Source organism: Diorhabda sublineata, chromosome X, assembly GCF_026230105.1.
Source record: "Diorhabda sublineata isolate icDioSubl1.1 chromosome X, icDioSubl1.1, whole genome shotgun sequence".
Taxonomy (NCBI): Eukaryota; Metazoa; Arthropoda; class Insecta; order Coleoptera; family Chrysomelidae; genus Diorhabda; species Diorhabda sublineata.
This window is the reverse complement of record NC_079485.1, coordinates 18,292,557-18,307,769: the sequence shown is the minus strand read 5'-3', so window position 1 is coordinate 18,307,769 and position 15,213 is coordinate 18,292,557. Positions and strand designations below refer to the sequence as shown.

General features: G+C 36.3%; 1 protein-coding gene across 2 annotated transcripts in view; it reads left to right on the top strand.

Annotated features, from left to right (window-relative positions):
• The window catches only part of LOC130450763 (segmentation protein cap'n'collar), a 192,322-nt gene that overhangs the window by 169,356 nt on the left and 7,753 nt on the right, over window positions 1–15,213 (top strand). For both annotated transcript variants that reach the window (XM_056789385.1, XM_056789386.1), the window contains exon 9: window positions 14,394–14,628. In XM_056789385.1, coding sequence (XP_056645363.1) covers window positions 14,394–14,628 — 235 coding nt within the window. The remainder of the gene's footprint in view (window positions 1–14,393; window positions 14,629–15,213) is intronic.

Sequence of the window (15,213 nt, the reverse complement as noted above, 5' to 3'; positions counted from 1 at the left end):
AATAGCTCATTTCCACCATAGATAACAAGTGGATAAATGCAATCAGCTGACGGATTGTATTTTTTTATTTTTTAAATTCCAAAAATCACTTGCTTCTCGTACATTACTATTTTTGATTAATTCTTGAGAAGCGTATACGACTGGTTACTGAGGACTAAAATTTTCTTAATTTTTTTCCTTGACATAACGACTTTCGGATTTCTGGTATACAAATTTGTTATAAAATACGTGTGCGTTGGTAAAAAATACCTGATAATTGTTTAATTATAAATATTAAAACATCTGAAATTTATCACATAACAGCTTAATAATTATATAGTTATTAATTAACGTGCAAAAGTAAAGGTTTTTGTAGGATGAGCTTTAAAGTTTAAATCTTTTCTTAAAACGAAACGCGAGACTCGAAAACTATGATAAAAATTTCGTTCTTGGTTATGATCCGGAATCAGCTTATAAATGATCTATCCAATCCCGGGTCATAGTTTCCAAAAACATAGAAGCGTCCTGTGAGTACAGATGTGTTAGGTTAGATTTTCATACCTCTTCTATGTACCGGGTGTCTCAATAAGAATGGCTTTCGGTCATATCTCGGGAACCGTTTATAGTACAGCTTCGGGAAAAAAATTATATAACTTTGAGAAGTTCGGTGTATAATATCTTAAAATTGTTATTAGACGGAGCAAGAATAGTTGATCGTTACATTCGAACATTATTTATTAACCCGTAACTTTAGTGTTATGACGGCAAAAAAGCAGAAATAGACGGACAGAAAACTTTATGCGCAGTTGATTTTAATCGAAACTACGTATGTGCTATTTCTCACTCGACCATACGAAGATAACAAAAAAAGTGGATAATTCACATGAGTATTATTTAAACCTTACAAAAAAAGTTAAATTTATAGTATAGTAGCTTCGGGAAAAAAATTTATAACAAAGGTGACCTCGAGAAAAACCTGGAAATTATTTACAAAGTTGTAGGTCCACCCCCAGAGGGCGTAGTTAAATACCAAAAATTATTTATTGTTTTAAATTAGCTATCCTTGAAAAATGTTAAATGGAAAAATGCAGTTTTAATTGAGGAATATAAAAGTAGACCAAATTAGCAACAGAATAGCGAAAACCGCATGTCGCTATCTTTTTCGTATTACGAGATATCCTAAGAAATGTGTAAATTTTAAGCATTTTCCTTTAAACATAAATTACTCCGGGTTGACTGAACGGATTTTAACATTTTTTGACTCCTCAAAATTGTTGTCTTTCCTTGTTCTATTGATAATAGTTCCAATGATTATGTCAATATTACTTATGCTGTCACCTGAATATTGCGTTATGGAAGTTAAAATGGAAATATAACTAAAGGTACCTCGCTAGTGACGACCTAAATGTTCAAATTGTCGCCCATAATTTTCGATTCAAGAGTTTATTCTTTGAAGAGTAGATTGGACAGCAGTCTCAATTTCTGCTCTCGAAATACTCTGAATGGGGTTTCGTATTCTCTCGATCATGTTATCTCTAGAAGTGGGTCAAATTGTACAAACAATGTCTTTAATCCGCTTCCAGAGATAGAAATATAAGTCGGTTAAGTCTGCTGACCTGGCTGGCCAAAAAATAGGCCTCCACGTTCTATCCCCCTATCAGGGTAAGCATTATCTAAAAATTCTCTAACTTGCCTGGAGAAATTCGCCGGACACCCATCGTGCTTAAACAACAGAGACCTACGAGCTGCTAGTGATATATCTTCTAGAAGAAGTGGTAATTCATACCTTATAAAATTTAGGTAGCGTTCCCCGTTAATTGCGTTGTCAAAAATAAAAGGTCCAATTATCTGACCATCTACAATACCACATCATACATTCACCGACCATCGCCCCTGATACTGAACTTCTTTCATCCAGCGTGGATTATTCTGTGACCAATAGTGCATATGCCGATTAACCGTACCATCACTAATAAATGTAGCTTCGTCTGACCACAAAATACGTGACAGTAATTGAGGGTCGTCATATACCATATGTAGTAACCAGTTGCAATAATCCAACCTTCTGTCGTAATCACGATTAACCAATTGTTGATGCAGTACTATATGATATGGATGAAATCTAAAAGAAATGTAATGTCCTATTAAATTTCTTTCCGGAATGATAAATAAAATATTATGTTAACATATAACCATGCCCACAAATAATATTATGCGGATATATTTTGTTTAAGAAACATATCTTTTTACATCATAATTTTCCTGTGTCCTATCAAAATACGTTCAACGGTGGTTAAATTGGGTTAAATTGCACATATGCCAAAACATTTATTGTGTTTTCCTCTGAACGACCTCTGCCGCGTCTTCTAAATACAGGAAGATTCACATTTCAAGTCGTTCTTAAACGGTGTATGAGTCGAAGAAAAACTCTGCTACCGGGATGACATCTTTAGGAATATTGTATGGCATATACACTAGCCTTACCAGTTGCATTTCTCATACATTCAAAGTAAATGCCTATCATATCAAATGCTTCTTCGTTTCTAAAAATCATCTTAGATATAACTTTTAAGTAAATTTTATATCGAATTTAATGCACACAAATCGCAATGACACGTAAATGAACAAATTACTAGGTTTATTAATTTGACACAAGACATGGCCCACTACTTGTTTTTATATATTTCCATTTTAACTTCCATAACGTAGGTTCCCGGTGACAGCATAGACATAACAATTGGAATTGGAACTATTATTAATAGAACAAGGAAAGACAATTTTGAGGAGTCAAAAAATGTTAAAATCCGTTCAGTCAACCCGGAGTAATTTATGTTTAAAGGAAAATGCTTAAAATTTACACATTTCTTAGGATATCTCGTAATACGAAAAAGATATCGACATGTGGATTTCGCTATTCTGTTGCTAATTTGGTCTACTTTTATATTCCTTAATTAAAACTGTATGTTTCCATTCAACATTTTTCAAGGATAGCTAGATTTAAAAAAATAAATAAATAGCGCCCTCTAACGGATACGTTACTCATTAGGTTGTTTCGAAATTATAACTCTCACATTGGTAGAAAGGAGCTTTCTTCAAAAAGACTAAGTTTGCATAGATAGGTTGAGTAGAACTGGACTTACAGGCGTTTTTTCATAATAAAGTTCCCGTTTCCCTCCACCTCTTATTTGAAGAGATAGACTAGAACTTGTGAAATCAAATATACGCTGAATTTCTTGAAGAATACGATAATCATATTTTAAATGCATCTTAATTGGCAAAATTTGTAAATTATTCATTTCATAATTTTTGGTATTTAACTACGCCCTCTGGGGGTGGACCTACAACTTTGTAAATAGTTTCCAGATTTTTCTCGAGGTCACTTTTGTTATAAATTTTTTTCCCGAAGCTACTATACTATAAACGGTTCCCGAGGTATGGTCGAGAGCCATTCTTATTGGGACACCCGTTACATTCTGTGTACATTCTTACCAAAGTATCTCTGTTTAATGATATAGAATTTAACTTTTTTTGTAAGGTTTAAATAATACTCATGTGAATTATCCACTTTTTTGTTATCTGCGCATAAAGTTTTCTGTTAGTTACGGGTTAATAAACAATGTTTGAATCGATCAACTATTCTTGCTCCGTCTAATAAGAATTTTAAGATATTATACACCGAACTTCTCAAAGTTATGTGTGTCATTTTAAACTATCAAGCACGCAGATAACTTGTATTAGATTTTTGTAATGTTTTTTCTAATGATCCACAGAAGACTTTATCAATGTCATCACCAATAATCACTAATAACCATTATCACTACTTATCATAGTACACTATACATGGTTTTGAAGCCCTCTCACATTTTGACCAGCGTACAAATACCAAAAATCATTGGTCTTTTATCAGGTCGAATTGCTTTTTTAACAACAACAAATCGCGAAAAGATATTTTCCGAATTTTGCTGCGGTAATTTATAGTGCAATTAATCGTTTTAGCTAGAAATCTAATTTTATTTTTTGTGTGCTTGGGCTTACCAGAATCTTTTTCCCTTTTCTGTTCTGAAAAATTGATAAATTAAAATATTTGATTTTAAAGGTTTTGTTTACATTCTAGTTGAGAATATTATACTCATAAATTGAGCGAGTCCAACTCTAGACATTCAAAAACATTTGATAAGTGATAACTGATTGTGTTTGAATCTGCAATATAATTTATAAATTGTGCATCGTTTAAGTGACTATGTACCATATAAACTAATTAGATGTGCAAGTTTATGGATATGATTTTTTTTTTATTCGAATGTCTTATGTAGCTGTTCATATGCATCCGTTGAACGAAGATGAAATCAATTGAGTATTCAATCTTATGTGATTACTGATCCTTGCACAAACCCAAACTCACTTAGAGCATCTCCAAGACATTTTAGCAATTTGGTAGCTTTCAAACTTAGCTTTTTGCTCGTTGTCGTTTAGTTCCTTAGAATATGTAACGTTGGATAAAAAAAAATGAAATGATGTTGACTTTTTAATGTACTGTATTTAGCACGGAATTTTTTGTCGATGCTTCAAAACTAGTATCGTCAGCAGAAAGACCAGTGACATCTAACTGACATGTCAGTTTTGAATCGTAACATCACGAGTTGTGGGAACCTCGGCCAATTTGGATGTCATCTATCACCAGCCATGTTGTGTGTCATCTTCCACCAGTTCCATCTGTCACTCCACTCATTTTGTCTGTTATCTGTTACCATTGTATTTATCTATGATCCCATGCAGGTCACATGCTTCAAATATCTTGTATCTGTGTCATATGATCGCATCCGTCATGTGTTTTTTCTATTTGTAGGTCGTAACCAATTCATTTTATATTATTTTGAATGAAGGTAAAAAAGCTAAAAATGTTTTATATCATAAATAGCAAGACGGTTGGAAAGGCATTATACGCAATATATTATAGGGTCGTGTTCACTCCAGATAATATTTAGAAAATTTAAAAGGAACTGATGAATTTTTAAAGGTGCGACTCTGCTGTCTAATACCTAATACAAAAAAAACGTAACTGATAAGAGATAACTTGATAAAATGAATACTTAGTATTACGCTCGATATAAATCAAGTAGAGTGAAAATCTTTAGAAAATGCATTTTTTACCAAAATGTCGCGAATGTGAAAAAAAAATTCCCATTGTTTATACTATGAGTTACGTAAGTTAAAAGCATTCTCTTATATTGGCATGATACATGGGAAACACCGAGTTCTACAAGATATGACAGAGGAATTTTGATAATAAAATAAACGAATTAATGAATTTATTCGCAATGTAAATACGTCAGCAAGTGTGATCAACCTAAAAAATTGTAAATGGAAGTAATTACAATAAAAGTGCGGCTAATTCCTCAAGATAATGAAGCTGAATAGATTCAGTCTCGGACCTTGGACCAGTCCTGTGGAACATTATGTACAACGGTATCCTAGAATTGGACTACGGCCCAAAAGTTTCAACTATTGCATACGCTGATGACCTCGTATTTTACATCGTAGGAGACAAAGAAAATGAGGTCAACAATAGAGTAGAGAATACTGTAGCTCTAGCGGTCCGTTGGATAACAACAAACGGACTAAAAATTGCTCCACAAAAAACGGAGATACTGACGGTGAAGGTGAAAACAAATGGCCTTCAAAATGGTAGTGGAAAGACAAAGAGTCGAGGCCAAAAAGAAAATAAAATATCTGGGAATGATTATAACGAAAAACCTCAACTTTCTAGAACATATGAAATATACGGTCGAAAAAGCCGACAAAAAGATTACACAATTACGGAGACTGATGCCGAATGTGGGAGGGCTTGGTTATTGCAAGCGCAGGGTTCTGTGCCAAGTAATGCACAGTGTCCTCCTGTATGCGGCGCCAGCCTGGCGCGAAGCCATGAAGATACAATCGTACAAGGAAAGATTAATGGCTGCGCAAAGAAAAGGCTTATTGATGGTCGCCGCTGCCTATAGGACCGTATCGGCTGAGGCAGTCCAGGTTATAGTAGGTTTCCCACCAATCGATCTCATGATAGCTGAGAGATGCTTTCTATATAAAATAGGAGGCAGGTTAGCCGGTAATAGACGAATGGCAAGAGAAAGACCATATAAAAAGTGGCAGGAGAGGTGGGATAGTCTGGAGACGAAGGCCCAGTGGACAAAAACCTTGATTAGAGACATAAGAAGCTGGGTCATGTGCAAACACAGAACCACTTCTTACGCAGGTTCTGATGGGACATGGTTCGTTCGCTACCTTCACGAAAAGAATCCGTAAAACCGAGGATGACACATGTAAAACATGTGGGCTAAGGGACGGCCCGGCCCATGTCCTCTACGAATGTGTGAGATGGGGTGAGGAGAGAACTAGACTAAAAGAACAACTAGAATGTGACTTGCCAACGGCAGCCGAGATCATAGGGAAAATGCTGGAGGATAAAGAAACCTGGAACGCGATAACGACGTACATGACCGTAGTAATGAACAAAAAGGAAAAAGAGGAGAGAAACTCTCAGGGATAGAAATAGATAAGGAAGAGGATTTATAGGGGAGTTGCGCCGATGTAATGACAACTTGTTGTCCTCCCGGCGCACGCAACTCCCCAGGGATGCGGAAACAAGGTGGGTGGTTTAGTGGGTGAGAGTCCCACACAAACTCACAGCATTGCATCCGCCCGCTGTGAGGACGGCATTAGCTTCCACTCTACCTTGGGGCAAAAAAAAAGTAAAAAGTAACATAAAACTTGAATACATGCTGACAGGAGAATCACGTGTTGTGCCCTGGAATATAATTTTGCGCCTTTCTTTTCAATTAAACTTTATTGAAAGATTTTGCATCCTTGATAATACATGCCACTCTACGGCTTTGAATTCACATATGTGCTGAAAACAAATGAAATTGAAAATGGCAGGCATAACTACACTGTAGTGCGGGTTCGTCATCGTCGTCGTTGTTTATCATTCTCCCTCTTATTGTCGGGAAGAGGGTGCGGAGAATCTTTTTTCTCCTTTTCGCGCTGAGTTGGCCTTGTGTTCTATTGGCCATCTTAGCCGTCACTATCCTGTAACCCTGACCCCATATGTCGTTTTCAAGGTCTTTCATGAGGTCATCCCAACATCTCTTTTTGGCTTGCAGAATTAATCTTTAGAAGTTTACTTTGTTCTTTCATACCGTCTTCCCACTTTTGTCTTAGCTGTGGGAGTTTTTCTCGGGTGTACCTACGTCTTTGTCTATTGTATTCGTTTCTGGCATTTTCAATTTCAGGATTCCATCAGAATGGTTGCATCGAGGTATTATCGTCGTTTTTACTGGTGGCATCTTTATATGCCTTCAGTATTTCCTCGTATGTTCCATTACTTTTTTTTAGTATTTCTACGTACTTCTCAGTGTTCAAGTAAGTCCTTTTCCTGTTGTTAGGGCTTATCTTTTTTATTACTTCTTTCGTTTTTATCTGATATGGAATATGTCCATGGTGTGTATATGGATTGACATATTCCGTGCACCAGTTGGTGATCTTATTATAATGGCTGGTATGACAGAGCGTAACATCTATGTGTGATTTAGAGTTACCTCTTTCAAAGGTGTGATGGCCGTTGTTGATTGCTACCCATCCTGTTTGGGCCAACCACTCCTCTACCATTTGTCCTTTTATATCAGATATAGGAGATCCCCATATTGCGGATTTCGCGTTTATATCTCCGGCCATTATGGATGGTCGTCTTCCGTTGGTTTTGATAGCCGTTTCGAATGTTTTATCTAGGGCCTTTTGGTATTCTCTATCATTGATATTCGGTGAGATATAAACGGCCGTCATAATGGTGCCCTTGGTTTCTATTTGTACGCATTTATCACCTCGAAGCGTCTTATCGATTTCTAAGTTTTTATTTATAATGGCTATCGCCACTCCTGCATTTTTATCTATGAGCCATCCTTTTTTTTGCGATGTTTTTGTTTGGCTCGGATATTATCATAATATCGATGTGGTGTTTGTTTGCTTCGACAAAGGCGATATCATGCCCCATCTTGGACCTTCCCAGGTTCACTTGTAGTACGTTTATCTGGTTTTTGTTCATTTGCCATTTTGCTTGTATCAGGCCCACATTCTTACCACGCTGTGCAGCAAGAGACGTGACCCCGGGCTATCATATGGAAAATTTATTGTACTGTTAATCTTATGAATAACCGTAGGTATCCTAGTTGGGATTTTGTAATAAAAGTCGGGATTAGCTCGTCGAAAATCTAGATTAAAATAAATAAATAAATACGTATATAAATAAATAAATATATAAATAAAAAATAAATAAAACCTTTGTTGTCGTCGGGTTGAGGGTATAAGGATCAACCGACGACAACTTCCTAAAATGGGCCTCCGGTGTATATTGCCGGAACCTTGAAACGACAACAACAATTACCAACACATTAAAAGCTGAAATTCTTCTTACAAAGTCTGGATCCTGGACAAAGAGGCTGTAAAAGGACCTTTTGTCCATTTTAATTGGTTTAGACCTTGTTTATGTAATTAGTTCTTTTTCTCTAGGACTAATTTTCTGTATTCCATTGCTTGCTTCTGTCCTCCCCCTTACAGGAGGTCAGACTATGTCCGTATTCCAGACATTTAAAGCACCTCAGAGGGACTATTTGCTTCCTCGCCCTGCACGCCGACCATCCTATTTTGATGGTTCCAAGCTCTCTGAGCTTGTCGGCTTTATTATTCGGGACAGAGAGAAGACACATCTGCCCTCCGAATTTCGTCTTTCTAAATAGTTTCATCTCCACAAGACCTGCTAGGCCGGTCTGCTTTTCGACCTTAGCTTTCACCTCCTCTGAGGTGACCGCCGGGTCGAGGTCAGTGATGCTGAAAACAGTCCCCCTGTTCCTGGTCGTTACGCTGACCTCCTCCATTTTATTCTTTATTGCATTTTTTAGGGTCTGTGCCTGACCCTTGCCTTTGAGGCGGATGACAATGTCACTACTGCTTGTTTTTTTGACCTTGTTAATGTTGACGTTGAAGCTCGCAACCTCAACTTTCTCCTGTATGGTTTTTAATACCTCGGCGAAGGGCCTGTCTCCTGTTCTGACCAGGACAGATTCACCCTCCTCCGACCTCCTATCTCTGGAGGCTCTCGGGTGTACAACCATATTATAGTTACCACCGCTTTTGGTAGTGAATTCTATTATTTTTCTCGTGGGAGCTACCTCCCCACTGAGAATGAGGACATTCGTGTCCTCGCCCAGGTTCTTCCCAACCATGGCGCTGATCATTTCGAAATCTTTACCGGGTTCTCCATTAAGTCTGGCGACATAGTGCCTCCAGGCTTTTTTTGTTTTTAGTGAGGTTACCGAGTTCTCGATAACCTCGTAGTCCCCTGGGTTAAGGGATTCCACTAGCTCCCTAATTTCAAGAGTCATGTTTTCCAACTCTTTTTCGTTGTTTGGATATATTAGGACCATACAGTCCTTTCTATCCAGCGCGTCCTGGCTCCTCATAGGGAGAATCTTGGTTTTGGAGAACACTTGGTCCTCCCAGTATTTATCTTTGATTCCTTCAAATTCCTTGAAAGAGGCTTCCTTTTCTAGCGCTGCCTTGGTTTTTTTGGCAGTCTCCGCCTTTTTAAGCTTTTCAGCTTCTTTCCTACATTCTTGGCATTTTATGCCGCTTAAAATGATCTCGGATGTGTTATTTTTTCCATCCGTAACCTTGATGATTTTTTTTGTGAGGGTTCTCATTTCCCCATCCTCCTTTTGATTTCCTCATTGTTGATATTTAAGCCCGTGATGATCCTTTCGACCTCGCTGAGCTTTCTTATAATAGCCTCCGGAGCTGTCTCGTCATTCCTGGAGTTTTCTTCCCTCCAGGATTTTTTTCTCCTCTTGTTTGGTGCTTTGGCACCAGTAAGATGTGGTGACCTTTTTCTCGATACCGAGTAGGATCGAGAATAGGTCAGACTTTCTGAAGTCAAACTCCTCGCTTGACTCCTTCTCCTCTTCAACTATATCCTCCTCCATCATGGTCGATTGCCTGACCGTTGAGAAGGACTTATTTACCATTTCTCAATCAGCTCCTGCTTCTGTACAAAGAGCTCCCGGGCGAGGTCATCCTCGACGGTTTTTGCATCCTCATCATAATTTTTATTATCGTCTTCACCAGAAGACGACGTACATTCCTCATCAACCACTTTTCTCTTTCTCCGACGAGATATTCCTCCTCCTACGACGTTTCTTATTTTGTTTATTAAAAGTATCCATAGAGATCCCGCGAGTGGGGACGAAATAACGGTCAGGTGAGGCAGTGCGCCCTTACCTCGCTAAGGCTAGGTACTCTGGGAGGTCGACTGGTATCCCAGAGGCACCGTTCAAGACTGACTTCGCGCAGCCATTCATCCCATAGCCACGGTGGCTAACAGCGTAGGATTACGGATTATTTCTACAGGTTTACTCCTGTTTTTTGAGCTGTTTCTTAGCTTCACTCCCCTCTACTCGTCCGTTGAGACGGTCCGAGAAGAGAGGAAGTTACTGAGCCACTCCGCCAACGTCAAGGTCTTACAGCTCTTAGGAGTGGATGTTACTTTTTACTTGGATTAATGATTCTACCTTGTAGTGGAATGTTAAGCATCATTGATAATCCTGCTGTTTATTGGGCGTTGTATAAATACTATCTAAAAACTGTGCGTATATTTCCATCTTTAGATTGTTGTAAGTAAACAACAAAAATTGGTAAACCTTATACATTACAAATGTAATCGCGCTCATAAATATCTGACATTTCACATTTCAATTTAATACTGTACAATATAGCATAAAATTTTACGTAAATATTTCTGTGAAAATGATTGTTTTTAAATTCGAATAATTTGTCTACACTTGAATAACTAAATTCAAAACGGCTGCTAACTTAACTTATGCCAGGTTGAGACACGGCTAATAATTTAATCATGTAGCGAGTAATTTAGTCCAGTAGCCAGTAGCTACTAATCTTTGTTTAGACTAGTTTAGTTCAAGTATCAAATAGTGGTATAAGGAGAATAAAATGTATATAATTAATTGGCCGAATGTATAAAGTTAAATACCACGTTTTTCAAATACAATTTCTTAGAAAGCCACATGGGTTAGAGGTTATTTTGTGGTATATATTACAAAAAGTATAATGCAAATGCGCCAGATTAAAAACTATTACCCATGTCCGAGGATATATTGGACGTATTCAGAACACGTTCGGAATTAGGAATCAGTGCTCCACGAACACAGGATTTTAAACCCTGAACATATTTTATTAGCACCGCGAACGCACAATTTCATACTGCATACTGCCCTGAACATGTTCAGGATATCTACCGCGAACAAAGCTAATAATAAACACGCGCGTTCTGACCTGATGCACTTGAAGTTTGCACACTATTTGTCGAGTGTTGTATTGTTAGAAAAAAAGAATTAGAAAATTAGAATTTGTTCATTCTAACATACGAGTACTTGTAATAATATTTCATTTTTTTAAAGAATTTGTTGAGTTAGTAAAGACAGCGTTCGATATAATTTGTTTATAACTTCTCCATCTCCTGGGGATTTGGATTTCCCATGTTCCTTTGTTTTTCGTGGATTATTTTTCAGCTTACCCAAAAATGACAGTGGGCGTGATTCCATTTTTCGACATCGGTTCCCTTTAGTTTGGTTTTGTAACGGTTCTGTGGAGGTCCTTTAAGGCTGCTCTATCTATCTCAAATTTTCTACATTCAATAGTTTTGATTTCTTTCATTTTAGGTTGTAGTGTGTAGATGCGGCCGTGAGTGTATCTTTGCTTGTCCCCGGTTTGAAATTAATATTTCTTTCGTTTTTTTCTTATGTACAGTATCTGTGTCTGTTGTTTTATCTGTTTGTATTGTCTTGGGTAGAAATCTTTACAATGATTCATATCTTTTCAAAGTTTTTCTATTGTAAATTTTAGGAGTATGACCCATCTTATTTTTATTGCCTAAAATGGTCTTTTTACTTCCAGAAAGATGTTTGCTAATCTCTTAATATTTAATTTATTCAATACTTCAATGGGTTTTAGTTGCGTTGAGGAGTTGTTATAGCCCCTAGTAATGCATAGGACATGGAAATGTTTAATATTATCGAGACCAATAAGGCCATCGAAGGTAAAACTTCAGTTTTTCTAGATAGTTGAATTCTGGAAATGAAAGGATTCTGACACTATGCTTTTGTGAATAATTTTGAAAGATGTGAAAGTGTAAAGGGATCGTATTTTATTAAATTTCGAAAATTAGTGTAATTTATTGTGGGAATGAGAAATGATTTTGTAGAGCCTGTATCAATTAGGAGTTTCAAAGATGGATAAGAAATTTCGATATATGGAAGTTCCTTTTTATCAGAAAAACGAGTGCGACTCTATTATATTCTTGCTCCTGTCCATGGATCTTTAAGGAAATTTTATGTGTTCTTCTTACTGAATGCCTTGTGCATTGTCGAGTGATCAGTCATCTGGTGATTGTTTCATTTCGAAGAGGTTCTCTTCATCGTCGATTTGTTCGATGTTGAACATTTCTTCGGCAATATATTTCGGGTAGGATTGTAGAGGTCTTTGATTTTTATTAAGTGGTCTGTTCCTATTTGTAACAGCTGTCGATATACTCAAGGGAGTTGGTCTTTGTTGTTACGATGTCCCTGGTCGGGATGACCAGACGTTCGGTTGATTAGCTGTCTTAAATGGTTGTCTTATTTCAGGTCTTAGTTGGTTGAATGTAGGCCTTTGGACATTTTTGAAAGGTTGTCTCGGCGAATATCACCTTTTTAATTTCATTGAGAGTTATAAAACACAGGATGTTGTTGGACCATTGTTTGTGGAAATGCTAGAGGTGGTTGAAGATGAGCTGGATATTTCTAGACGGAAAAGTTGTTTGTGGATCGTCCCAGAATTGACGTTTGAGGTGAATTATTACTAAATTCTAAATATCGTATGTTGTTTTCTTTTTGAATATATTGCATCGTGGTTGCTAAACATTTTTCAAGGTGTATTTTCGAAATATTTCTCACTCGTAGACAGAGATTCGGAATGTGAAGAAATGCTATATAATAAGTAAACATCTTGTTTCCATATCGTAATGTTAGCGATGAATCGTATGAATTATTATTGAGACTTATCAAGAAATATATAAATACTTACCAGTATTCTGGACTTTGACAATAAAACGTGAAATGCTAACATTTGATATACCAGATCCACATATTGTAAATTGATGCGCAACGAAAATAATATGTGAACATAAAAATATTCTTTTTAGGTTTGTTCCAACTCAACGAACAACAAAATCATTCAGAAACAGCCATGCTCATACGCAGTACCAAAAAGGTGTTCGGTCAGTTTTGAGAATGTTCTTATTTTATTACTATTTGCGTACTGTTTCTTAACGATCACTTCGCTACATGATCTTGAGCTGGAACAGACATCTTTCCAGCTTGATATATTTCAGGATCATTTTAAAACGATGTGAAGACTGAATCATCATACGTTTATAAATATACGTATCGAATAATAACATCTAATTTAGGTTTTTCGACGCCATTATCATAAATAAGCATTGTTTAATTGATCAAGTATGTCTACTTTGCCTAGAACAGTAAAATCTATTCAAATTCAAACTGAATTCTCGTGTTTGTATGCCCTCTTTGTAATATGTTTTCAATACCTTAACCCATGTTTATTCTCCTTTCTTTTAATTGAATATTTCCTTTAATGATGGCAGTTTACTTAAAAGATTTTGCATACTCCGTCCGTTCACGTGTTGAAAAATGAAATAAAAATATAGTTCACTTTATGAACGTTGTCAAAGAAGGATGCCAGAAATTGAGCCCTTGGCTGACTGAAGAGTGACTTGGCGATTATAATTGCACTAGGAATGAGTTCTAGACTGCACCCCGGAATATAATTTTAAGCTTAATTATTGTAGGCAGGCAGAAATAAAAAATCGTTATAAATAATCGCGAAATGTATAATAAAAAATGAACTGTAGGCATGAGAATTTTTACTTAGTAGCTAGGATTGGACGCATGCGCTTGTGCCGTTAGTATTATTCGTCATAATTAAGTTATAGTTATATTTTTTTATAATACAATTTTTCGGCCATTTTAAATCTTATTGAACCGAAACTTGAACATTGTCCTAAATTTCATTCTCTACACGCATATATGTACACCCCATTTTCCTTCATTGGATTAATGAAGTTCAATCATATTTCTGATTATTTTTAAATCTATCTCTCTATGAATAAGTGATTTGACAACGAAAATGTGTAAATATATAAATTTTAATAATCTCTCCGTATCCTGTCGTCGAGAGTTCTATCGTTTGCTCCATAATTTGCTAAATCTTCTATTATGTTATCTTATTTCATTCAGGCATGTATACAATGCGTATGTTGGATGGAAACAACACAATTAACAACGTAGGAACCAACAATACTACAACAACAATGTCACGAAATGAAATGGAACGCATGGATACTTCAAGCGATAGTGCTGTCAGCTCTATGGGTTCAGAAAGAGTACCATCACTTTCCGATGGAGAATGGGGAGATGCTGGCTCGGATTCTGGACACACATCTAATGAACATTATGTTACTGACTATACATCGTAAGTTTTCATTAACTAGATAAACTGACATTTATTACAGTATAAATAATCGTTGGATAGAAGAAATAACACTAAATTATTCCTCTATTTGCCAATTCTATGTGTAGTTGATGTCGCTGTCTATGCAAGTCTATCACTTATTTGAGAAACCTCACATGTCCAAAAAACAAAATTATGAGAAAAGCTTAGAAATATGTTTTATTTAAAAATACCTTCACAATCTATGAAACACTAATATAAAGTAATATAAATTACTTGTTAAATTTTGAGCAAAAATGAACAAAAAACCCTTCTGACTTTGTTAGGCAAGAAATAAAATAGTGGTGGACTTATATGGGTGGAACATGTGGATTTTCTCTTTAAATGATGCATAGTATCTAAAAACACGTAAAACTAAAAAAGTTGAATTGTGGACTTGTCGGGTTTCTCAAATAAGCAATTCAAATGTAAAAAAGGCTGGCAGTTGTTCTTGAAAAGCTATAATTTTTTAGCACAATACAAATCTGACCTCAGAATTGCTCTATCCTGTCAATTTTTCGAATAAGCTTAATCCAAAATTACAAACATACATTTTTTTTTTGCTGT